Source organism: Emys orbicularis, chromosome 14, assembly GCF_028017835.1.
Source record: "Emys orbicularis isolate rEmyOrb1 chromosome 14, rEmyOrb1.hap1, whole genome shotgun sequence".
NCBI lineage: Eukaryota > Metazoa > Chordata > Testudines > Emydidae > Emys > Emys orbicularis.
Window position 1 is genome coordinate 44,191,615 of NC_088696.1, and position 23,493 is coordinate 44,215,107.

Consider the following 23,493-nt stretch of genomic DNA (forward strand, 5'->3'; position numbering starts at 1 on the left):
ACAGGGGATCCTGGCCGCCCCCGCGCCGACCCTCCCTGAGCACAGCAGGGCCAGGAGCTGGGTGGGCAGCAGCCCCATCCTGATCCGCTCCACAGGCAGGAAGCACTCGAGTAACCGACCCCATGCCCAGGCACGTGCTGCCGCCACGGCCCCAGCTCCGTCCATCCCGGTGCCAGAGGGAACAGCCCTCGCCGGGCTCCGAGCCAGCTGCTGTCATGCCGTTGGCTCTGGCTGGTGCAGCTTGTGGGGGAAGGTCGCTACTGCTCACTTCCTGTCCCAGGGCAGCGACGGGTTAACCTCGGGGGATGGCTGAGCAGCCGAGCGCACCATCCCCCAAACCAGGCAAGCCCCCGCCCTGTGCCGGGGCCTGTCTGTGATCGCTGGGCCAGGGCCTGGGGCTCTGCAGCTTGCATGGGGCCCTCGGGGCATGGGCAGAACAGCTGCCAGTAGCATCCAATTCTCCTGGTACCTGCTGGCTCCCGGCCTGGGATCCTGCCGTGCAGCACCCGGCCTGTGGCAGAGCTGGTGAGCTGCTGGCTCGTGACACGGGCCCCGCCACGGGCAGTGCACGGGGCTCTGCCGGAGCCCGACAGGGGCCGGAGGTGGCAGGTTCGAGTCCCCTGACACGCTGTGCTGTGTGGAGGGATGCGGCCGCTCATGCTGAGAGACCCAGCAGAGCAGTTTGGGGCCCCATTGCACACCAGGGTCTGGGCTGCTGCAGGGTGCTCTGCTCTCACTCGGCCCCGCCCCAGAGAGAGTGTGGGTCAGGCCTCTCCCCAGGCCAGCACAGGCGGCCTAGATCCCCGGGGATCAGGGATGGGACAAAGGGCAGAGTCTGGAACTTCCAGCGACTGACCGTAAACATCGGGTGAAACCCAGAAGGTCCAGGCTCTGCAGTGCCCATGCTGGGCGCCCTGCAGCCCCAGCTCACAGGCAGCTGCCCGACATGCCCCCTCTCACGGGCGCTGGCCTCAGCCCCTCCCTCTCCCCTGCCAGGTGACGGAGCTCAAGAGCCTGGCCAACCACGTGGTGGTGGGCAACGTCTCGTGCGAAACCAAGGACCTGTTTGCGGCGCTGCCGCAGGTGGTAGCTGTCGACATCAACGACCTGGGCACCATCAAGCTCAGCCTGGAGGTGAACTGGAAGTGAGTGGCCTAGGGGAGCGTGGCCGGGAGGGCTAGCTGGGCTAGTGTGGCCCTGTCTGCCCTGGGGCTTGTCGGCCCTGCTGGGGGCAGCCTGCCCAGCCCGGCGCTGGGTGCCGGTGGCTGGCTCCGAAGGATGCTGGGGGCTGGTCTGTGGTGCTCGCTCTCCCGATGGCACTGCCCAGGGGTGGGGTCCTGGATCCAGATTGGGCAGGCAGGCCCCCACCTGGGCAGTTGGCCCATGGCCCCTCCGGCAGGTCGTGGTTCCATCGGCAACCCCGGGGGCTCATGGCAGCTGCACCCCTCCTGTGCTCTCCAGCATTTTGGCTAACGCTGCAGGGTGCGGGCAGCCTGCCCAGCCTCCCTCCCTCTGTGCCCTCTCCTGGGCTTCCCGCCTGCTCCCCTTCCCTGCTTGCTGTCGCTTTCCGCAGCTCGGTGCCCGCGCCAGGGTCAGAGCTCAGCGCTGCTACCAGCCCCTGCCTCTCCCTCGTGCTGTCCCTGCCCCATGGCACCACCGCTGCGCGTGGCAGGAGGATTGGGAGCCCAGCTCCAGTCCTGAGCCCAGCGGCCTCCTGCCTGCAGTGCCAGAGCCCCCCGCTCCTCTCACCTCTGTGCTCTCGCCCCCAGCCCCTTCGACAAGGACGATCAGCCCTCAGCTGCCAGCACGGTCAACAAAGCATCCACTGTCAACAAGCGATTCTCCACCTACAACCAGAGCCCGCCCGACACGCCCTCCCTGCGGGAGCAGGCCTTCTATGTGAGTGCGCCTGGCCCCGGGACGGGGCGTGCCCTGCGCGGGAGCTGGGGACCGAGAGCGCTCCGGGAGGGGCCCCTGCCTTCTCTGAGCCGCCAGCAGGGTCCCGCTGGGCCTGTGTGCTCCCAGCGCCGTGGTGTGTCCGTGTGGGAGCGCAGGGCTCCCCTGTGCTCTGCGTGGGTCGCCTGTGGCCCACGCCCAGGTCAGCTCCAAGGGGACATGGCCCTCTGGGCTGCTGCTTCATTGATTTGCAGATGTCCTGCTAGGGCCCCCTCCCCCCCGTGCCAGAGCCGCTGCGCCCTGAGGATGGCAGATGGAGTAGCCAGGCAGCCCCAGCAGCCGGCTGAATGCCCCCGAGATCCCTCCCCCCTGCTGACGGCTCCCTCTTCTCTCTGCCCAAAAGCCCGGAGTGGGCGGCCTCCGAGAAACCCGGGGGGGCCTGGCTGGACATCGTCCGTGAGACGCTGCTTGAGAAGCTGTCTCGGAGCTGCTCCTGCAGCGAGGGCTCCTCGGTCCAGCTCGGGAGATGCCCGCAGCGGGGCCGTGTAAGTTCGCTGGCTGGGGCCAGCCTGTAGCTTAGCCTGGGTGGTCTAGTCGCCCCAGATAGCACTACCTGCTCACTAGCCCATCCATAGGGCCTGGCTTTGGGAACCTGTCGGACAGGGATTCCCAGCCCCCGAACTGCTCCCTCGCCGAGCAGCTGGGGCGTCTGCTGTCTCTGAGCTGGCAGCCGCCCGTAGGCTCCAGGCTGGGCAGGGATCCGAGTGTGAGGGGAAGCCCCATTCCCCAGAGGCCTGTTCAGGCCCATGCCAGCCTTTCCCTGCATGGACAAGCCTTTACTCTGAGGCTGCCCCGGCTGCCCCATGCCAAAGGTGGTGCTGTAGCTGCTTGCCATAGCTATAGACCCTGCCCCCTTGCCCTTTCCAGCCCAGTCCGTGCCCACAGTGAGACGCGCCTCCAGCCCCACTGCTCCTTGCCCCATCTCGTACTGCTCATGCCAGCCCCGCCAACGGGACCCGTTTCTCACACCTGGGGTGGCTCTGGGGCTGCCCGCTGTGGGGGTTAGGGGCTGGAGGAAGGGCACAGAGCAGGGGCTGGCAGCCAGGACTCCTGGGTTCTATCCCTGGCTCTGAGTGGGGTGGAGCAGTTACAGCAGGGAATACCCTGGAGGTGGACCCAGCCCTGCTTTGATGGGACGTCCCCTTCCCAACACCCCCCTCGCCCTCTGAAGCTGGGCCCTGTGCCGGGGGAATGTGGGCACTCACACGGCATGGGGAGGTGCGCGGAGTATGTGTGTGTCTGCACAAGGCTCTCGTGTCCCGTCATGGCTGTGGGGCAGCTCCGGGGGGTGGGGAATGGGGCTGGCGCAGGCTGGGCACCAGAGTACGCACTGCGTTGACCAGCCCGGCTCGCAGCGTGGTGCTGAAATGCCTGGGGCTGTGCCGGCCAGTGCCGGGCGGAAGCTACGCACCTGGCCAGCCCCTTCCTCCCAGGCAGTGTCAGGGCCCAGCCGACGTGACGGGGACCCTGGCCCCGAGGCTGGAGCAATGGCCCGCGGATGGGACCCTGCCAGTGGGATGCTCCCCCCACTGGGGAGGGTTTGGTTTCCCAAGCCTGAAGGGGGCTGAGCTCTTGGCTCCCGCAGCCCTGCCCAGGGGGGAGCTGGCTGGGATGCTGGGGGTGACATGGAGTTGGGCTGGGCTGGTGTCCTCACAGTGACTCTGCCCTGCCCCCAGGGAGCTGGCAGACCCTGGGACTCAGCAGGTTGGGGGCGGACGGGGGGGATAGGGGAGCTACTGAGTGGGAAGTGGGAGGCTGCTGGGACCCAAGTGAGCGAGTGTGAAACCCTGGCAGCGGTGGAGGGCGGGGGGCTGGAGAAAGCTGTGAGGGGAGGGCGTGGCCAGGGCTGGGTGGGGAGTTGGCAGGGTGGGTGGGTGTGGCTGCTGGCTGTGAGGGGTGGGTGGGGCTGCTGGCTGTGAGGGGAGGGCGTGGCCAGGGGCTGGGTGGGTGGGGCTGCTGGCTGTGAGGGGAGGGCGTGGCCAGGGCTGGGTGGGGAGTTGGCAGGGTGGGTGGGTGTGGCTGCTGGCTGTGAGGGGAGGGCGTGGCCAGGGGTTGAGTGGGTGTGGCTGCTGGCTGTGAGGGGAGGGCGTGGCCAGGGCTGGGTGGGGAGTTGGCAGGGTGGGTGGGTGTGGCTGCTGGCTGTGAGGGGAGGGTGTGGCTGCTGGCTGTGAGGGGAGGGTGTGGCCAGGGCTGGGTGGGTGGGGCTGCTGGCTGTGAGGGGAGGGCGTGGCTGCTGGCTGTGAGGGGAGGGCGTGGCCAGGTCTTGGTGGGGCATTGGCAGGGTGGGTGGGAGTGGCTGGCGGCTGCAGGGGTGATCGCTGGCAGCGGGGCGTGGCGTGGCCAGTGGCGAGGGGCCGTGCTGACGTGCCATCTCTCTCTAGAACATGCTGCGGCGGCAGGAGGAGCTGGAGAACGGCACGGCCTGGTCCATCTCCTCGGAGTCGTCGGATGATTCCTCCAGTCCCCAGCTGTCGGGCAGCGCCCGCCACACCTCCCACAAGCCCATCGTACAGCCCGAGGTGCAGGCCTCCGCCCCTGCCATAGAGATCGCCTTCTCCCAGCAAGAGGAGGTGGGCGCCGCAGCCGAACCCCCCAGCCGGCAGGAGGAGCCAGGGGGCGCGAGGAAGGAGGTGGTGGTCAATGGGCACGTGCCCTACTCCCGGACTCTGAGCCACATCAGCGAGAGCAGCCTGGACGCGGCAGTGGATTGCAGGGAGGGCCCCAGCGCCCACGGTGGGGAGCCTTCACCAGACCCCCAGGACCCTAGCACCGGGGAGCTGCCTCCCCTGGAAACGGACGCCCTCCCCGAGGCCTCGAACTCGCTGGTGCCCTGGGCAGGGCCGGACAAGGGCCCGGAGGCTGAGCCCTGTGGGGCCATGTCTCAGGCCGAGGCCTGTGAGCCTGTGGTGGGGCGGGCTGAGGCCGCTGTGTGCCAAGCTCTGGGGCCGCAGGGGCATGAGGTCTCCCCGGGCCGGCCAGTGGTGCTGCAGCCAGTCTCAGAGGAGAGGGGGAGGCCGGCCCCTGCCTCGCTCCTGCCCCCCAGCCCAGCAGAGGTGCCAAGGCCCAAGCCTGTGGACTGCGGCCTGGAGGAGGCCATTGGCTCGCTGGGCTCGGCCCTGGACGACTACCGGGGGCAGTTTCCCGAGCTGCAGCCGCTGGAGCGGGAGCTGAAACGCCTAGAGGAGATCCTCATGGTAAGGGGGCAGCGGTGGGGCCTCGAGGATGGTGCCAGCCCTACGGCAGCCATGCGGGTCGCTGCCCAGCTCCTCCCCTTCCCATGTGGGGCAGCGAATGTCCTTGGGCTGGGACGCTGGTTCCTGGGCTCTATTGTCACGGTCCCCCTGCCCTGTGCCCCTTGCGTCCGGTCAGATGGGGGGTGGAAGGGGTTACATCGTGGAGAGCAGGGTTTGGGGAGCAGGGCCCAGCAACCGTGGCCGGGTCCCAGGGCAGCTGGGGCAGACCCTGGGGTGACGGGCAGCTGATGCGGCTTGGCAGGGACTGTGGCGTCTAGAACCAGCTGCCCCTGCTGCAGTGTGCCCACAGCCCGTCTTCCCGCCGTGTGTGGTGGAGCAGCCCAGGCCCGAGAGCCACAGCATGGGTCCCAGCTGGTACAAATGCCGGGCAGCAGCAGCTGGCCAGTGGCCCGGGGACACAGCCTGCCCAGCCCCCACTCCTTACTGTCCCCACAGCACAAGCAGGGCATCTTCCTGAGCCGGGCCTCCAGCATCAGCCTGACGGTGGAGCACGCCCTGGAGAGCTTCAGCTTCCTCAACACCTCGGACATGGACGACTCGGAGGGCTCAGAGGAGGAGGGCAGCCGGAGCGAGCGGTGAGCCGGATGGGGCCCTCCCCAGGGGCGTTGGCACTGGCTGCCCCAGTTGAGGAGGCCTAGGGCGGGGCAGCAGAACGTCGCTGTGGATGGGTTCTGGTCCCAGGCGCTGACCCAGGGTGCCTGGCCTGGCCACTTCCCTGCATGGGGGTGACCCAGGCCCCCCCAATAGGAGCTGGGCCACGTGCAGAGCTGGTCGTTGAGCTCAGGGAGTCAGACCGAGGGGCCAGGTTCGATCCCCGTCCCGGAGTTTTGCTGTGGCTGCCGTCCCCTTCGATGTGCCCGGGAAGCCCAGAGCCTGCTGGCTATCGCCCCCTGGTGGCCAGGCCTGGCTCTCAGCGGCAGCTCCCAGGGCGCATGGAGCATGTCATGCCCACCTTGCCTCCTCCTGCCAGTGGGACCCTGGTACTGTGGGGGTGCGGTGAGCCTCGGCATTGCCACCAGGAGCGCTGCCGAGCCAGTGCGGGCCCCCTAGTCCCAGCTAGCCATGCTTTGGGCAGGCTGTGCTGCAGCAGCGCCACCTAGTGGTCAGGGTCCTGGAGTGCGGTTCGTATTCACTGCCTCCTCCTCCCCTCCCCCCCCCCGGCTTTCCAGAGCTGGGGTGCAGAGGGGAGCCTGTGGCCCAGCTGCTGTCCCCTGCGAGACGTGGGGGGCTGACTTCTTGAGGGAAGCAGAAATGGGTCCCAAACCCATCCAACTCCTTGTCCACTCTAAACCACAGAGATCTAGAGATCAGACTAGCAACGGCCCCTGGCCCCAGGCTCTCTCCCACTCTGGGTGCTGCTGCACAACACGCTCCTTGGAGGCCTGGGGGACTGTTAGAAGAGGGTGTGAAGCCCAGGACTCCTGGGTTCTGTGCTTGCAGGGCGGCAGCGGGTGCTGGGGGTGAGGGCAGAGGCCCAGGACTCCTGGGTTCTGTGCTCGCAGGGCGGCAGCTGGGGTGAGCACCCAGCCCCTGGAGTGCCCCACCTGCCCCTCCATGCACAGAGGGGCCTGCTGCCCCACGGCTGTGCCTGCGCGTCTCTGAGCACTGGGGCCGTTGGGGGTGGGGATGAGCGTGCGTGTTGTCTGCGGGCTCAGCAGCAGCAGGGTGCTCAGTAGGGAGGTCCTACTTAAACCATGGCTCTTTTTTTCTTCCTTTGTTGCAAGTTCACCTGCAGCAGAACTGGAAGGATTTAACCCCCAGCCCTGGGAGCTGGAGGCTGTTCCTCGGGGCAGGACAGTTGGCGCCTGTGGCTGAGGTGGGGGGGGTTCCCTTGCTTTGTGGGCGTGTGTTTACGTGTCCCCCCCCGTTCCTGCAGGAGGGCTGGCGGGGCTCGTGCTGCGGGCGGGGCATTGGGAGGCTGCGAGGCGACGGCCGAGGACACCGGCACGTGCAGCGGCTCTGAGGGCAGCTCTGAGCCCATGAGCACCGGCAATGAGTTCCTGGACAGGGCCGTGGTGCTGCACCTCAGTAACTGCAACCGCCTGCTGCTGGTGAGTGTGCGGAATGGGAAGCCGTGTGGCGGGGGGCATCTGCTGGCATGCAGGGCTGCGGCCTTGCTGAAGGCTCCTGCAGAGTGGGGGGCCGGCGGGGCGCCAGGCTGGCAACCTCTGAAGTGCCTGGTGGGGTGGCACCAGCCAGCCCAAGCACAGACTCCCCCTTGGCCAACACCGAGGGATGCTGCGGGCTGGCACGAGCCGTGACAGCTGCTGCCCCCAGCTCTGAAGGCAGACGGGCACGCTGGGAGTGTGCAGGCACCCCCAGGCACTGATCCCACCCCCAAGCACTGACATGTCTGTGACTTGCAGAAATTGGGCACATTTGGGCCGCTGCGGTGCCGGGAGATGTACGCCCTGGACAAGCTGATGAGGGAAGCGCAGGTGCTGGAGATTGTCTGCCAGCTGACGGAGGAGAAATCGGGAGCGGCCAACGCTGCAGCGGAAGGTAAAGGCCCTGGCACAGCGCCCATCCCAGGCCCACGGACGGGCACCACGGGGTACTGCCTGCCAGAGTGTGTGCTGGGGTCAGAGGGCTGGGGCTCGCCACTGGGGTCTGTGCTGGGCTCCCTGACGCAGTCCCGGTGATGGCGAGCGAAGCCTGCCCCTATGCTGGCAGTGCCAGCAGCGTGCCCCGTGCTGGGCGCGGATGGCCCTGACCGTGTCTCTGCCCACAGTGGTGCAGTTCTCCACCCGGAAGGAGGGGGTGCTGGCCTTCTGGGACCGCTGCGTGGAGCAGCCCAATGTGTACACCTGCCCCGTGGAGCGGTTCCTGCGCACGCTCAATGCCCAGTATGCAGCACCCGTGGCTGAGCGGCAGCCGGGCCTGGCAGACTCAGGTGAGTGCAGTCTTGGGACACCCCGCACTGCTTGGATGGGCTGAGAGCTCTGGGCAATGGCTCAGCTCCAATTGGCCTTCTCTGGCTCCCCCGCCCGGGCACAGAGTGACTCTGAGAGCCGAGAAAAGAACCCAGGAGTCCTGCCTCCCAGTCGTCTGCTTTGGCTAGCCCGTCCCGCCCCTCCAGGAAATGCCAGTGGTGGCAAAGTACCAACCTGCTGGAGGGGGCTGTCTTGGTGCCAACCCAGATGGCCTTGGGGCATTGTGCCAGTGAGGTGCCCAGGCTGCCCCAGGGGTACTAACCTGGTGCCCTCTCCCTGCAGTGTGCGTCAAGCTTGTGGAGGATGTGCTGGACCGGCGGCTGCCCAAGCGCCCTGGGAGTAGCCAGGGTGAGCAGCTCACCATCTTCCAGTACTGGAGCCACTTCGAGTCGCTCCCCGTGTCTACACTGGACGCCTACGTCATGGAGCTGGCTGAGGAAGGTAAGAGCCTGCAGTCCCCTCATAGCTCCAGCGCTGGCACAGGCGGGGCACTGGTGCGGGTTCTGTGCTGGAGGGGTGGGTGGTACCGGCGCTGGCACAGGCGGGGCGCTGGTGCGGTTCCCGTGCTCGAGGAGTGGGTGGTACCGGCGCTGGCACAGGCGGGGCACTGGTGCGGTTCCCGTGCTCGAGGGGTGGGTGGTACCGGCGCTGGCACAGGCGGGGCACTGGTGCGGTTCCCGTGCTCGAGGGGTGGGTGGTACCGGCGCTGGCACAGGCGGGGCGCTGGTGCGGGTTCTGTGCTGGAGGGGTGGGTGGTACCGGCGCTGGCACAGGCGGGGCACTGGTGCGGTTCCCGTGCTCGAGGGGTGGGTGGTACCGGCGCTGGCACAGGCGGGGCGCTGGTGCGGGTTCTGTGCTCGAGGGGTGGGTGGTACCGGCGCTGGCACAGGCGGGGCGCTGGTGCGGTTCCCGTGCTCGAGGGGTGGGTGGTACCGGCGCTGGCACAGGCGGGGCGCTGGTGCGGGTTCTGTGCTCGAGGGGTGGGTGGTACAGGCGCTGGCACAGGCGGGGCGCTGGTGCGGTTCCCGTGCTCGAGGGGTGGGTGGTACCGGCGCTGGCACAGGCGGGGCGCTGGTGCGGTTCCCGTGCTCGAGGGGTGGGTGGTACCGGCGCTGGCACAGGCGGGGCGCTGGTGCGGTTCCCGTGCTTGAGGGGTGGGTGGTACCGGCGCTGGCACAGGCGGGGCGCTGGTGCGGGTTCTGTGCTCGAGGGGTGGGTGGTACAGGCGCTGGCACAGGCGGGGCGCTGGTGCGGTTCCCGTGCTCGAGGGGTGGGTGGTACCGGCGCTGGCACAGGCGGGGCGCTGGTGCGGTTCCCGTGCTCGAGGGGTGGGTGGTACCGGCGCTGGCACAGGCGGGGCGCTGGTGCGGTTCCCCTGTTCTGAGTCGTTAGATGGCCCAGCACCCACTGTGCCAGTGCAGCAGACGGCACCAGACTGTCTCTAGCACCTGCCCGTGCCAGCTCGCTCGCAGGCCAAGACTGAGCCAGGGTGCGCGCCGCGATGGCTTTGTGATCCCTGCCCAAGGTGCAGTGGGTCTGGGCTGATCAGTCCTCTCCCCTAGCTCATTCTCCTTCTGCCTGCGGATCACGCAGCGCGGCCGGGATACGGCCCCTCGAAAGCACACTCTGCCCTGGCAGGCCCAGCTCTCCCGACGGTGCGGGGCGCTCGCCTTCCCGTCCCGCTGGTCTTTGTGAGAGCCAGGCAGGCGGGAGTGAAACCCCGGCCCCCCAGGGCACAAGTGGGGCTCGTCCCCTGCCAGAGGGACTAGCCCAGCCTGGAACTCGGGGCTGCCCCGGCTGTGCTGCGGCAGTTCTCACCCCGCCCCCCCGCCCCGCAGTGCTGCTGGCCCAGAACCTGAACTCGGACGACCAGGACGTGGTGCTGAAGGCGCTGAAGCGAGTGCCCGAGAGCCGGCTCAAGAAGGACGGGCTGAAGGCCATGAGCTCGCTGCTTATCGAGGGCAACAGCAAAGTCGTCAGTGCCGTGTCCGCCCAGCTACGCAGCCTCGCCGAGATCCCCCGCTTCCGGGAACGGGTGAGCGCCCCAGGGCCCTCGCACCCCTGCCAGGCTGGGAATGGGGGGTTGGGGGGTACCAGCTGCTCTCAGAGGCTCTGCCCATGCCTAACGGCCCGGGGCAGCCTGCACAGTGCTGATCTCTGTGTCCCCCAGGCCCTGGTGTGGTACTTGGAGCAGCTGGAAGATGAAGAGGCGCAGACGCGAATCGCCAGCTGCGCAGCCCTGGGGTGTCTCAAGGTAAGTGCAGCCCCCGCGGCTCGTCTGCATGGGGATCGGTGGCAATGAGCAGCTGCCAAGGCTGTGCCCCTCTCACCGCTGGGCCATTGTGTCCATGGGGGATGACGTGGGCCCAGGCTAGTGCAGCAGAGGGGAAATTGCCCAGATCCTCCCTGTACCCTGCTGCCGGTGGGACCTCAGTGGCCTCCCCTCCTAGGCATCCTGCATGTGCTGGAGTCCGGAGAGCCAGGGCGATGGCTGAGCTCAGCCTCTGTAGGGGAGGGGAACAGGGAGGGAGGGAATGGAGCCCCAGCGAGACTGGGAGGGACCCAGGCAGCAGCAAGGAGGTGGCCTGTTCCCAGCCCGGAGAAGCCATGAGATGCGCCCGCACAGGGGAGGAGCCAGGAGGCAGCTCCACCCACCACTTGTGCTGGTCTCCTGGGCAGCACTAAGGGCAGTGGGGAGGGTGGGGGCAGGGGACATAGCCGGTCCAGAGCAGCCCATAGGGGACCCTGTCCTGGCTGACTGCCTGCAGGGGGCAAGCGTGGAGCTCTGGGACTGATCCCTGGGTCCCTCGCTCTGCCAGAACTAAGACAGGACCACAGAGACCTTGTTCCCACCCTCTACCTGTCTTCCTGGCCTCTGGCCTGCCCATGCTGCCCCTCCCCCAGTGCTCCCCGGGGTTGGGAGTGCAGGCAGGGCAAGGATGGGCTCAGCGCTGTGTCGGCCTCTCCCGGCAGGCCAAAGAAAGCATCGAGCAGCTGGTGTATCTGTGCCAAACGGACAAGGAGGACGTGCGGGAGGCAGCCAAGCAGAGCCTGATGCTATGCGGTGAGTGCCCTGCTGGACACCCGGGGCCTGGAGCGGCTCCTTTAGGTGGCACCAAAGCCAGACTCTGCTCGCAGCCCCGTTGGTACCGTCCCAGTGCCACAGAGCTGATCCTAGAGCGAGGCTCCCCGGTCCTGTCCATGCTAGAGCCTGGCTGCAGAAGAGGGCACAGTGGACCAGCTGGATATGTCATAGGCCTTGGGTCCATGCCCTGCTCCACGAGCTCAGGCTTGCCACCTCGCCTGCTGCTGGCGCCACCCGTGGCCTGGCCAGGGCGAGAGCAGAAGCAGGCCCCTAGCCCGGCAGCCTGGTCCCCTAGGTAATGTCAGCAGGTGCTCTGAGAACGTGAAGTGTCATTGTTATTTATTATCATTTATTAGATGGCACTGAGAGAACCATCTGATTGGCTAACTAGGCTTCCGGGTCGTGACAGCAGCTGCACAGGTCGGGACGTGTTGGCCAGATTCGTTCCCGCTCCCCCATTCCTGCTGCTTTGCTCACGAGTGTCTCTTGTTTTGGACCCTGTCGGCCATGTCCTTTTAACCTGCGTCTTTGCTGTGTGTGGACCCCAGTTCTGTGGCACCGCCCCGAATGTGTCAGCATGTAGTGTACGGCCCTGCTGGTGTGTGCATGTGTGCTGCCCCCTAGTGGCTGCAGCCTGCACAGGCTCTGCCAGCTGAGGGCATTTTCCCCTTAGCAGAACTGTTTGAGGGCAGTGGTGCTGGAGCTGAGCGCCCTGGGTTCCATCTGCACCCCCACCTGGATTCTTTATTATTACAATTCGCATTGAATAGAAACGTCCTTTAGAAGCCTGAAGCCAGCCGCGTGCATCAGCCCCGAGCTCGCAGTAAGCTGCAGGCCGAGCAGGGGGGAGCCAACACTGCTCTCCTGACTGCCATACTGGGGCTCTAGCTCAGCTGGGCCAAGGCCTGAGTGGAGGGGACAGGGGGGCTTAGAGGGGCCTGGGAAGGGAGCCTGCTGAGTGGCTGGGGTGACTGACCGTGCTGTGTGTTTGCAGGGGAAGATGGTAAATCGGCTCACCGGCGGCTGGAGGAGACTCTGAACAGCTTACCGAGGATCTTCGCACCAGGCAGCATGGCCAGCACAGCTTTCTGAGACACGCTGGCACTAACACACTTGTGATCCCTTTGGGGTGAAGGCACCAGGGAGCTGCTGGAGGCTCTCTCAGCCTGGGCCCAGCTCCCATCCCTTGGGAACATGCAGCAGTATTAGTACCTCCCTGCCAGCCCGACACCCCCCCTCACTGCCTTACGGAGCACAGCTTTCCCTCCCCCCGGCACTGTGCCAGAGGGGCTGCTGGGCACACCACCGTGGAGAAGTGGGGCTTCGGACACTCCCCTCCCCTCCAACTTGCTTTTCTATTTCAACTTGCTAGGTGGGGCCAGAGCTTGTGCGCCCCTGCTGGAGACTGGGTTGGCACGTGAAGTCTGCATTGGGACTGCTTCCAGTAGCTCGCAGGCTGCTCAGACTTCCCCAGATGGACATGCACTTTGAGGCGATGTTGTTTCTTTCCGGGAGCTCCCTTTGCTGTGGGCACCGTCCTCCTTCAGCGCCTGGAGTCCCCGGGACTCAAATAAAACAAGACATAGATATTAATATATTCTGCTGGCGTATCTTCTTTTCAGCTCCAAGGGTCTCCTGCCTCCCCCTCTCCGGCGTTGCCCGCAGGGACCCACAGCTGAGCCTTCCCCTGGTGTTAGTCATTTTTAAAGCAGGGTGGGGGAGAGGAGCAACACAGAGAGGGGACAGATGGACAGAAGCTGCCACCTTTTTGGTTTATTTTATTTTTTATTTACTGAGTTTTGCAGAAAAGCAAAAACAAAAAAATCTTTTCTATAAAGTCTCTATAAATCTATATATAATGTAATTACAGAGAATGGCTAATTTTGATTTTAAAATAAACCTTTAATGAGCAAAGGTGTCGCTTTGTGAGAGTTTTGCCTGGGGCAGAAGTAGAGGCTAGTGGTTAAAGCGATGGTCGGCAGCATGGTCTTGTGAGCACAGCAGGGATTAGCTGTGTGGCCTGGGAAAGTTCCATGCTTCTGCTTGCCCACTTCTAAGATAGGGATGCCCGTCTTCCCTGAGATTAGCTTGTTAGAGCACTTTAGGATCCTCACTCCTAGAAATGTGAAGTGGCTGGTCCCTGCCCTGTTTGGAGATCCCGCTCAGCACCCTGCTGGCTGTGGGGCAGCTGGAGGAGAGATGCTTTGGACGGGGGTGGAGAGTAAGTGTATTTTTTCCACAATGCAGCATGGTAGAAATGATCCAAGGAGCGAACACCACAGCGCCAGGACCCCTCTCCCTTCAGGCAGCCAGCAGGATGCTAATACTGGGCCTGATCAATGCACCTCCTATTTCCTTACAGCACAATGCAAGCAGCTGCCCAGCAGTGCTGGCTGCAAAGACTGTGCAGGGCTTTGGCTGGTTTGCCTTTTGCAGCCAGCTCCTTGTGTGAAGAGCCTGCTCAGAGGGGAAACCACTGCTTCTAGGCACTGCGTGAAGCCCAGAAGGGAACGTGGGCTGTGAGGGCAGGAGATGCCTGACCTGTAGTGTTGGCTGGCACAGCCCGGAGAAGTAGCAGCCAGAGTATTTTTCTGAATGTAAATACCCCCCGTGAGCCCGCATCCCACCCTCTGCCTGTTAATGACTATCGGCTGTTGGCACAGACCGTTCCGTATGTGCCACCCTGCACAGAGGAGCATGTGTGAAGAGCCTGAGAACACTGTGGGATGGGTGGCCCCTGCTGTCCTGGTGGGGGGCAGGGAGCAGAAGCAAATCATGGGACTGTCATCTCCTCCCTCCCCTGCAGCCCTGTGATCAAGCAGAAACACCAGCGCAGCAGGCTCTTTGTGGAAGGGCGCAGATCCAGGGCTTTCCTGGGACAGCTGCTGCAGCCAGCCACAGAAGCCTCTCTTGAGAAAGGGGGCCAGATGCACCATTAGCTTGTGCAGTGTACCAGCCAGAGGGGAGCTGGACGCTGCACATGCTGCCTGTCTCAGCTCAGCCCTCTGCTCAGTGGGCTTGTGAAATCTTCGGGGAGATCAGGCCCAAGGAGAGGGCGGGGCAGCAGCTCCCAAGAGTCTTCCCCCCCTCCAGTGGGAGCCATGTAACACCCACTGAGTGGGGTGGAGGGAGACTTGAGTTCCCCTATTTCAGATTGCTGGCATTTGTACTGCAGCTCAACTTTAAGGGTCAAAATGTAGGCTAGATAAACAGGCTTTTAATAAAACCTCCTGTTTCCATAACTGTTTTCAGTTCCAATGACCAGTTCCCCCGAAGTGTTTGCAGCTCGGACATGGCCGGGTAAAGACCCGAAAGGGGAACTGACTGCAGCGACCGTCATGCCTGAGCTGTGGGGAATGCAGCAAGGACCCAGAGCATCAATAGCAACGAGCCAAGTGGAATTGGAAACCACTTTTACTTTGCTTTAGGCCATTTGGCCTTAAGTTGATGCCCGGCCTTTAAAAAGAGGCCTTGGATGATTCTTTTTTAAACAGGAAACAGAGATTTTCTCCTTCACTGAACTCCACAAAAACTGAAGGAATTTTGCATAAGCTTAAAACCAAACAAGTCCCTAGCTGGCAGACTGGGTCCAGAAATCTTCATCCGAGAGGTGACTGGGAAGCTGACCAGATGGAAAGCTTTACTGCAGTGCTGCTGCCAGACTGACTGGGGCTTTAGGGTGCAGGTTTATGCACAGGAAACAAGCTGCCGCCTTTGGTAATGGGATGCAAAAACCTTTGCCCTCTCCTATGCCTGTAATTAGCAGACAGATGCTGCTGGGTCAGTGCTCACTCGGTGGGAGCCAGGCAGCCCCATGCCAGTCTCCCCGCCAACGTAGCCGGTGATCCATGTGGCATCTCAGAGGCATCCATTACTCACTGCTCTTGCCAGGAGCAGCCAGACCTTATCGACTGGCCAGGAGGGACGTTTGAAGTATCCTTGCCCTGCTGCTCAGTACCGAGCTAATGAAGACGTGTTAATGGGGAAGAGATGGGACTCTCTGATGGAGATTTCCCCTTTCAAGCTCCTGCAGCTCCCCAGGTGACAGTCACTACTGAAACTTTTTTGAGCCTCTCTAACTTCCCCAGAGCCCTAAATAATGGGGGGAGAGGGCTCCTTTTACTTGTTCTCCCTCGAACCTATAGGGCAACACCATTGCTGTAAGAAGCAACAGAGAGTCCTGTGGCACCTTATAGACTAACAGATGTATTGGAGCATAAGCTTTCGCAGGTGAATACCCACTGCATCAGATGCATGGCTCTACTTTGCCAATGCCCTGTGCTAGGAATGTACAGTGGGACCCTTGGGTTAATCATAGGTGATGGAACTGGGGGCCAACACTCCCTCCAGTGTAAGATTTCTCTGTCCCCTAAAGAGGTTTTGCACGACTGAAAACGGCTCTATTACCAGTACACAGTGAAGCTGCTCTCCATTCATGCTTTGCCCTTCAGGGTTCACATTCCTATCACGTCACCTGGTCTCCCTTGGGGGGCACAAAGGGAGGAATTCAGATTCCCCCCAATTCCTGCAACTGAACCCTGCAAAGTGTTCTGTTAAACCAAATCACTTCTCTCTGAATACTGCTTTCCCACCCTGCTCCCAGTGACCCCTGAGATTGCTGTAACTGGGAGAAATCTGAGAAAAAGCACTTTGTGCCTGTCTCCTTAATTACTTGCCTTGTATGCCTGGTCAGTTCCCCCTTGGGTCCGTGGGTCTCACAGCTAAAGCAGAAACATGTTCAAAAATAGAAAAATGCTGCTGTAAAACCACACGTGAAAACCAAGGCATTGTGATCCCAGAGCCACACCTGGACACGTGCACTTCGAGGTAAACATCAAGTCTTTACACAGCTCAGACTATTGGGAAACCCAGGGTTCCTGAAGTTTAAGTGCTTTATTCAACAGTTTAAATGCTTGAAGGGGGATTGCTTAACAAAATGGATAGCGGGGGGAATCAGTGGCACAACACTGATTAAACAACACTGGGCTGCTCGAGCCTGCCAACAGAATGAATATTTAGGAAGATGTATCCAAAGAGGAGAGACAAAACCAGTTACATTGTGAAGACTGCCTATGGGGAACATAAATGCATACAAGCCCTTCAAAGGAAGGGACGGTCAAGTTAAAGGTATGTCAAGGAAGGCTACTTTATCTCCACATTTTACATTCACTGAGACTCCACCCCTCTTAGAGAGCCCCTTGCTCACCAAAATGTTTAGTTAACACACACACTTTTCATTAGTGCAGTAGAACTCCACTCGGCAATATTAACGTCAGGTCTTAGCCGCTTGCACAGCAGCGCACAGATGACATTTGCCCAGGGGGAATAGAGTTCGTTCTGTATTGTAGTGTGATAGGGAGGAATGCAATGCGTGTGCTGGTACTGTACACTCTGGAAGTGTTTGGGACTTATTGCTAGAGGAACTTCACTGCTTTAACAATGGTCTGTGGCAGAATTTCACTGGGTTATTTTAAAGCTGTATGTAGGGTTTAAGTGGAAAAGACCACATCAAAAGCTCTTTGCGGGCAGGGACTGTGGTTTTTTTCCTGTTTGTGCAGGGTCTGGACTATGCTGGGGCTCCTAGGTGCTATGAGAATATGAATAATTAAACAGAGCCTCTTATCCTTCAGTAATATGTACATTTGCCTAGGAAAGAGTAATTTAAAACTCTTATAGAAGCTCAAAACCCAATGTCTCTATTTTGTACTAAAGAGAAGACTTAGTATTGTTCTGACAAGTGAGCCCATGTGTAGTGAAAAGGGTCAGCCTGTGACAAACAGAATGCGTAGCACAGAAATAAAAAGCATATGGCCCATGTCATCATGAGCTATTCTGATATAATTGCAGATTGTGATTCACTTTATTCCTTATTTTGTTTTAAGATTTGCTTTAAAAGCAACATCCAACACTCTCATTTGAAGATGGCACAAATTACAAAAACACCAAGGGGGAGAGAAGTGGTGTTACAGAAGTGGTCATAGTGCCACTCACTGAAATTTGGCCTGTCTGCCATCACTCCCCCGCCCCCATCATGACCGGGGGAAGGGGGGGGGGAAAACCGGAGCAGCACTGAGATCCAGTGCACCAGGTCGCAATGCCCAGACCAGGGAACTGAGCCCAGCAGCTGCCACTGTAGCATGGGCTCATTCTGCAACCTCCCCACCCCCCTCAGGGAGCAAGATCTGACCCCACATCCAACCCAGGGCCCCCCACGATATAAAGCTGAAATGAAAAATTGTTTTAAAATTCACTGGGCTCTACCACTATTCAAGATAATCTCACTCTATAAATGGATTTTAGAGCATTTTGAAAATTAAAAAACTCAGTGGGGGTGAGGGGCTGACTATCAGGAAACCCTTGACCGAATGACCCCAAACTTACACCACTAATTCTACCTCTGGCAACCACCGTTAAAATTATACCAGGATTTCCTGTTCAACAGAGGTGAAGAGAGTCTACAAAAAATCTATTTTGGGTTAGAGTATCACCATAACAGGTTTTCTGTAGTTTTCTGCATTGCTTGGTTTTTTTGTAACAGTTTGTTGAGGGGGAAGTTTAATTTGAGATTAGCTGACAGGTTTTAAAAGGGCTACATGGCTCAAACTTGTCTAATGTCTAGTACTTCCTTTGGACCCCTTTCTCAGATAAACTGCTGCACTTTGAGAGGAAACTGATTGTAGTGCTCACTTTCGATTTTCTAGCTTAGATGAATGATTGTAGAAAGTGTTTATTTTTCAAGACAAAAATAAATTACTGTTTTGACTGATACCTGTATCCTGGCACCTCATTAATTAATGACAGCCTTGCCCCAGTCCTTCGAATCATAGAATATCAGGGTTGAAAGAGACCTCAGGAGATCATCTAGTCCCACACCCTGCTCAAAGCAGGACCAATCCCCAAGTAAATCATCCCAGCCAGGGCTTTGTCAAGCTGGGCCTTAAAAACCTCTAAGGATGGAGATTTCAGAGTAGCAGCCGTGTTAGTCTGTATCCGCAAAAAGAACAGGAGTACTTGTGGCACCTTAGAGACTAACAAATTTATTAGAGCATAAGCTTTCGTGGGCTACAGCCCACTTCATCGGATACATATAGAGTGGAACATATATTGAGGAGATATATATACACACATACAGAGAGCATGAACAGGTGGGAGTTGTCTTACCAACTCTGAGAGGCCAATTAAGTAAGAGAAAAAAACTTTTGAAGTGATAATCAAGATAGCTCAGTACAGACAGTTTGATAAGAAGTGTGAGAATACTTACAAGGGGAGATAGATTCAATGTTTGTAATGGCTCAGCCATTCCCAGTCCTTATTCAATCCTGAGTTGATTGTATCTAGTTTGCATATCAATTCCAGCTCAGCAGTCTCTCCTTGGAGTCTGTTTTTGAAGTTTTTCTGTTGTAAGATAGCCACCCGCAGGTCTGTCATTGAATGGCCAGACAGGTTAAAGTGTTCTCCCACTGGTTTTTGAGACAAAGGCTAGAGAAGAGGGGCTGGAGAATTTCAGTTTGGAGCTGGCTGGGGACGTGGAGTGAGTGCAGACGTGGGTGTCTGGCTCACTGCCCCTCAAAATGGACCCGGCTGAGGGGTCCTTTTCTCTGTACCTACAAGCTCTGTTTTAGACCGTGTCCCTGTCATCTAATAAACCTCTGTTTTACTGGCTGGCTAAGAGTCACGTCTGACTGCGAAGTGGGGGTGCAGGACCCTGTGGCTTCCCCAGGACCCCGCCTGGGCGGACTCGCTGTGGGAAGCACACAGAGGGGCAGAGGATGCTGAATGCTCCAAGGTCAGACCCAGGAAGGTGAAGCCATGTGAGCTTTTTGCCCTGAAGACAATCTGCTCACAGAGAGGAGACTTCACCAAAGTCCTCACTGGCTTCGTAGGGAGCAGTTCCAGAGCATCGCCCGGGGACTCCGTGACACTCCCCCACTGCAACTTGAGACCATTACTCCTTGTTCTGTCATCCGGTACCACTGAGAACAGTCTAGATCCATCCTCTTTGGAACCCCCTTTCAGGTAGTTGAAAGCAGCTATCAAATCCCCCCTCATTCTTCTCTTCTGCAGACTAAATAAGCCCAGTTCTCTCTGCCCCTCCTCATAAGTCATGTGCTTCAGCCCCCTAATCATTTTTGTTGCCCTCTGCTGGACTCTTTCCAATTTTTCCACATCCTCCTTGTAGTGTGGGGCCCAAAACTGGACACAGTACTCCAGATGAGGCCTCACTAATGCCGAATAGAGGGGAATAATCACGTCCCTTGATCTGCTGGCAATGCTCCTACTTATACAGCCCAAAATGCCATTAGCCTTCTTGGCAACAATGGCACACTGTTGACTCATATCCAGCTTCTCGTCCACTGTAACCCCTAGGTCCTTTTCTGCAGAACTGCTGCCTACCCATTCGGTCCCTAGTCTGTAGCAGTGCATGGGATTCTTCCGTCCCAAGTGCAGGACTCTGCACTTGTCCTTGTTGAACCTCATCAGATTTCTTTTGGCCCAATCCTCTAATTTCTCTAGGTTCCTCTGTATCCTATCCCTACCCTCCAGCGTATCTACCACTCCTCCCAGTTTAGTGTCATCTGCAAACTTCCTGAGGGTGCAATCCACGCCATCCTCCAGATCATTAATGAAGATATTAAACAAAACCGGCCCCAGGACTGACCCTTGGCTGCCAATTAGACATGGAGCCATTGATCACTACCCGTTAAGCCCGACGATCTAGCCAGCTTTCTATCCACCTTATAGTCCATTCATCCAGCCTATAATACTTTAACTTGCTGGCAAGAATACTGTGGGAGACCGTATCAAAAGTTTTGCTAAAGTCAAGGAATAACACGTCCACTGCTTTCCCCTCATCCACAGAGCCAGTTATCTCATCATAGAAGGCAATTAGGTTAGTCAGGCATAACTTGCCCTTGGTGAATTCATGCTGACTGTTCCTGATCACTTTCCTTTCCTCAAAATGCTTCAAAATTGATTCCTTGAGGATCATCTGCATGATTTTTCCAGGGACTGAGGTGAGGCTGACTGGCCTGTAGTTCCCCGGATCCTCCTCCTTCCCTTTTTTAAAGATGGGCACTACATTAGCCTTTTTCCAGTCATCCGGGACCTCCCCCGATCGCCATGAGTTTTCAAAGATAATGGCCAATGGCTCTGCAATCACATCCGCCAACTCCTTTAGCACCCTCGGATGCAGCGCATCCGGCCCCATGGACTTGTGCTCGTCCAGTTTTTCTAAATAGTCCTGAACCACTTCTTTCTCCACAGAGGGCTGGTCACCTCCTCCCCATACTGTGCTGCCCAGTGCAGTAGTCTGGGAGCTGACCTTGTTCGTGAAGACAGAGGCAAAAAAAGCATTGAGTACATTAGCTTTTTCCACATCCTCTGTCACTAGGTTGCCTCCCCCATTCAGTAAGGGGCCCATACTTTCCCTGACCACCTTCTTGTTGCTAACATACCTGTAGAAACCCTTCTTGTTATTCTTAACATCCCTTGCTAGCTGCAACTCCAGTTGTGATTTGGCCTTCCTGATTTAACTCATGCATGCCTGAGCAGTATTTTTATACTCCTCCCTGGTCATTTGTCCAAGCTTCCACTTCTTGTAAGCTTCTTTTTTGTGTTTAAGATCAGTAAGGATTTCACTGTTAAGCCAAGCTGGTTGCCTGCCATATGTACTATTCTTTCTACACATTGGGATGGTTTGTTCCTGCAACCTCAATAAGGATTCTTTAAAATACAGACAGCTCTCCTGGACTCCTTTCCCCCTCATGTTATTCTCCCAGGGGATCCTGCCCATCTGACTCCCTCAGAGAACTAAGTCTGCTTTTCTGAAGTCCAGGGTCCGAATTCTGCTGCTCTCCTTTCTTCCTTTTGTCAGGATCCTGAACTCGACCATCTCATGGTCACTGCCTCCCAGGTTCCCATCCACTTTTGCTTCCCCTACTAATTCTTCCCTTTTTGTGAGCAGCAGGTCAAGAAGAGCTCTGCCCCTAGTTGGTTCCTCCAGCACTTGCACCAGGAAATTGTCCCCAACACTTTCCAAAAACTTCCTGGATTGTCTGTGCACTGCTGTATTGCTCTCCCAGCAGACTGAAGTCCCCCATGAGAACCAGGGCCTGTTAGTTGCCTGAAGAAAGCCTTGTTCACCTCATCCCCCTGGTCTGGTGGTCTATAGCAGACTCCCACCACCACATCACCCTTGTTGCTCACACTTCTAAACTTAATCCAGAGACTCTCAGGTTTTTCTGCAGTTTCATACTGGAGCTCTGAGCAGTCATACTACTTTCTTGCATACAATGCAACTCCCCCACCTTTTCTGCCCTGCCTGTCCTTCCTGAACAGTTTATATCCATCCAGGACAGTACTCCAGTCATGTGAGTTATCCCACCAAGTCTCTGTTATTGCAATCACATCATAATTCTTTGACTGTGCCAGGACTTCCAGTTCTACCTGCTTGTTTCCCAGGCTTCTTGCATTTGTGTATAGGCACTTAAGATAACTCACTGATTGTCCTGCTTTCTCAGTATGAGGCAGGAGTCCTCCCCTCTTGTGCTCTCCTGCTTGTGCTTCCTCCTGGTATCCCACTTCCCCACTTACCTCAAGGCTTTGGTCTCCTTCCCCTGGTGAACCTAGTTTAAAGCCCTCCTCACTAGATTAGACAGCCTGCTTGCGAAGATGCTCTTCCCTCTCTTCGTTAGGTGGAGCCTATCTCTGCCTAGCAATCCTTCTTGGAACACCATCCCATAGTCAAAGAATCCAAAGCCTTCTGACACCACCTGCGTAGCCATTCGTTGACATCCATGATTCAACGGTCTCTACCTGGGCCTTTTCCTTCCACAGGGAGGATAAACGAGAACACCACCTGCGCCTCAAACTCCTTTATCCCTCTTCCCAGAGCCACGTAGTCTGCAGTGATCCGCTCAAAGTTATTCTTGGCAGTATCATTAGTGCCCACATGGAGAAGCAGGAAGGGGTAGCGATCTGAGGGCTTGATGAGTCTCGGCAGTCTCTCCGACACATCGTGAATCCTAACTCCTGGCAAGCAGCACACTTCTCTGGTTTCCCGGTCGGGACGGCAGATAGATGACTCAGTCCCCCTTAGGAGGGAGTCCCCGACCACCGCCACCCGCCTCCTTCTCTTGGGAGTGGTGGTCGTGGAACCCCCATCCCTAGGACAATGCATCTCATGCCTTCCAATCGGTGGAGTCTCTTTCTGCTCCCTTCCCTCAGATGTATCATCTAGTCCAGTGCTTCTCAAAGTGGTGGTCCGCGGACCGGTGCCGGTCCGCGAGCCATTGGCTGCCAATCCATGGCGAGTTTCCTCATAAGAGCGTCAAATAGGATAATAATATGGCACCGGTCCCTGGCACATTGGGGAAAAAATTGCCGGTCCCCGACATCAGATAGCTTGAGAAGCACTGCCACTCTCCGCATTAGGACCTGTGGAGAGAACATGAAAACAGTTGCTCACCTGTATCTGCATTGCTGGTACATGGATACTCCTCTTTCTTCTTCTGGAGGTCACATGCTGCCAATTTTCTTCACCGTCCTTCTGTCCCTGATCCGCAGCCTGCTCTGATTCTTCAGAATAGGGAGTTTCTTGAGGCTCTAACTCTTTTGATCATGCTGACACTTAAGAGAGTCACAGCTACTTACTTTTCTTTGACCACATATGATCCCATTGTTCAGAAAGTGGAAGGGGAGTATGCATCATGATTCTATTACTGCAGTGCCTCTGCTTACTAGAGTCTGGCCTGCTCCGCACTAGAAAATTACACTGGTTTAACTACATCGGTCAGAGGTGGGAAAAACTCACAGCCCTGAGTGGCGTTGGTAAGCCAACCTATGTCCCTGTGTAGACAGCGCTTCCGCCTCTTGCGGAGAAAGATTACCTACCCCGACAGCAGAACCCCTCCCAGCAGCGTAGGTAGCGTCTCCACTGTAGTGTTTTAAGTGTGGACTCTCTCATTTTCCCTTTATTGAATTAAGGCTATTTTCCTCAACAATACTTTCAAGTAGATTTGAAGTATGCATGTGTATTATAGAGCACTTTGAAATGATGGCCTTAAATAGTGCTCTCAGAGCAAAACTTTCAGAAGGAGCCTCTACAGAATGCAACTAACGTGCACAAGACATTCTCTGAAACCTGCCTAGGAGAGGACTCCAACTGACACTACATGGGTTCAGTGGCCACAGCATGTCACCTTGAGCCACCCAGTTACTGATACCTGAATAACTGCAGGCAACTTGACTTGCAACAGGTGCCTTA

The 23,493-nt window shown here is 58.5% G+C and overlaps 1 protein-coding gene across 1 annotated transcript in view; it reads left to right on the forward strand.

The window, feature by feature from the left end:
- Positions 1-13,126, forward strand: part of RIPOR1 (RHO family interacting cell polarization regulator 1) — an 80,215-nt gene extending 67,089 nt beyond the window's left edge. Inside the window, exons 11-22 of the mRNA XM_065416547.1 lie at positions 997-1,145; positions 1,770-1,899; positions 4,338-5,150; positions 5,646-5,785; positions 7,087-7,261; positions 7,577-7,712; positions 7,942-8,103; positions 8,426-8,584; positions 9,982-10,178; positions 10,314-10,397; positions 11,117-11,207; positions 12,223-13,126. Of these exons, the coding sequence (XP_065272619.1) occupies positions 997-1,145; positions 1,770-1,899; positions 4,338-5,150; positions 5,646-5,785; positions 7,087-7,261; positions 7,577-7,712; positions 7,942-8,103; positions 8,426-8,584; positions 9,982-10,178; positions 10,314-10,397; positions 11,117-11,207; positions 12,223-12,320 (2,334 nt within the window). The 3' untranslated portion in view covers positions 12,321-13,126. The remainder of the gene's footprint in view (positions 1-996; positions 1,146-1,769; positions 1,900-4,337; positions 5,151-5,645; positions 5,786-7,086; positions 7,262-7,576; positions 7,713-7,941; positions 8,104-8,425; positions 8,585-9,981; positions 10,179-10,313; positions 10,398-11,116; positions 11,208-12,222) is intronic.
- The last annotated feature ends 10,367 nt before the right edge of the window (positions 13,127-23,493 follow it).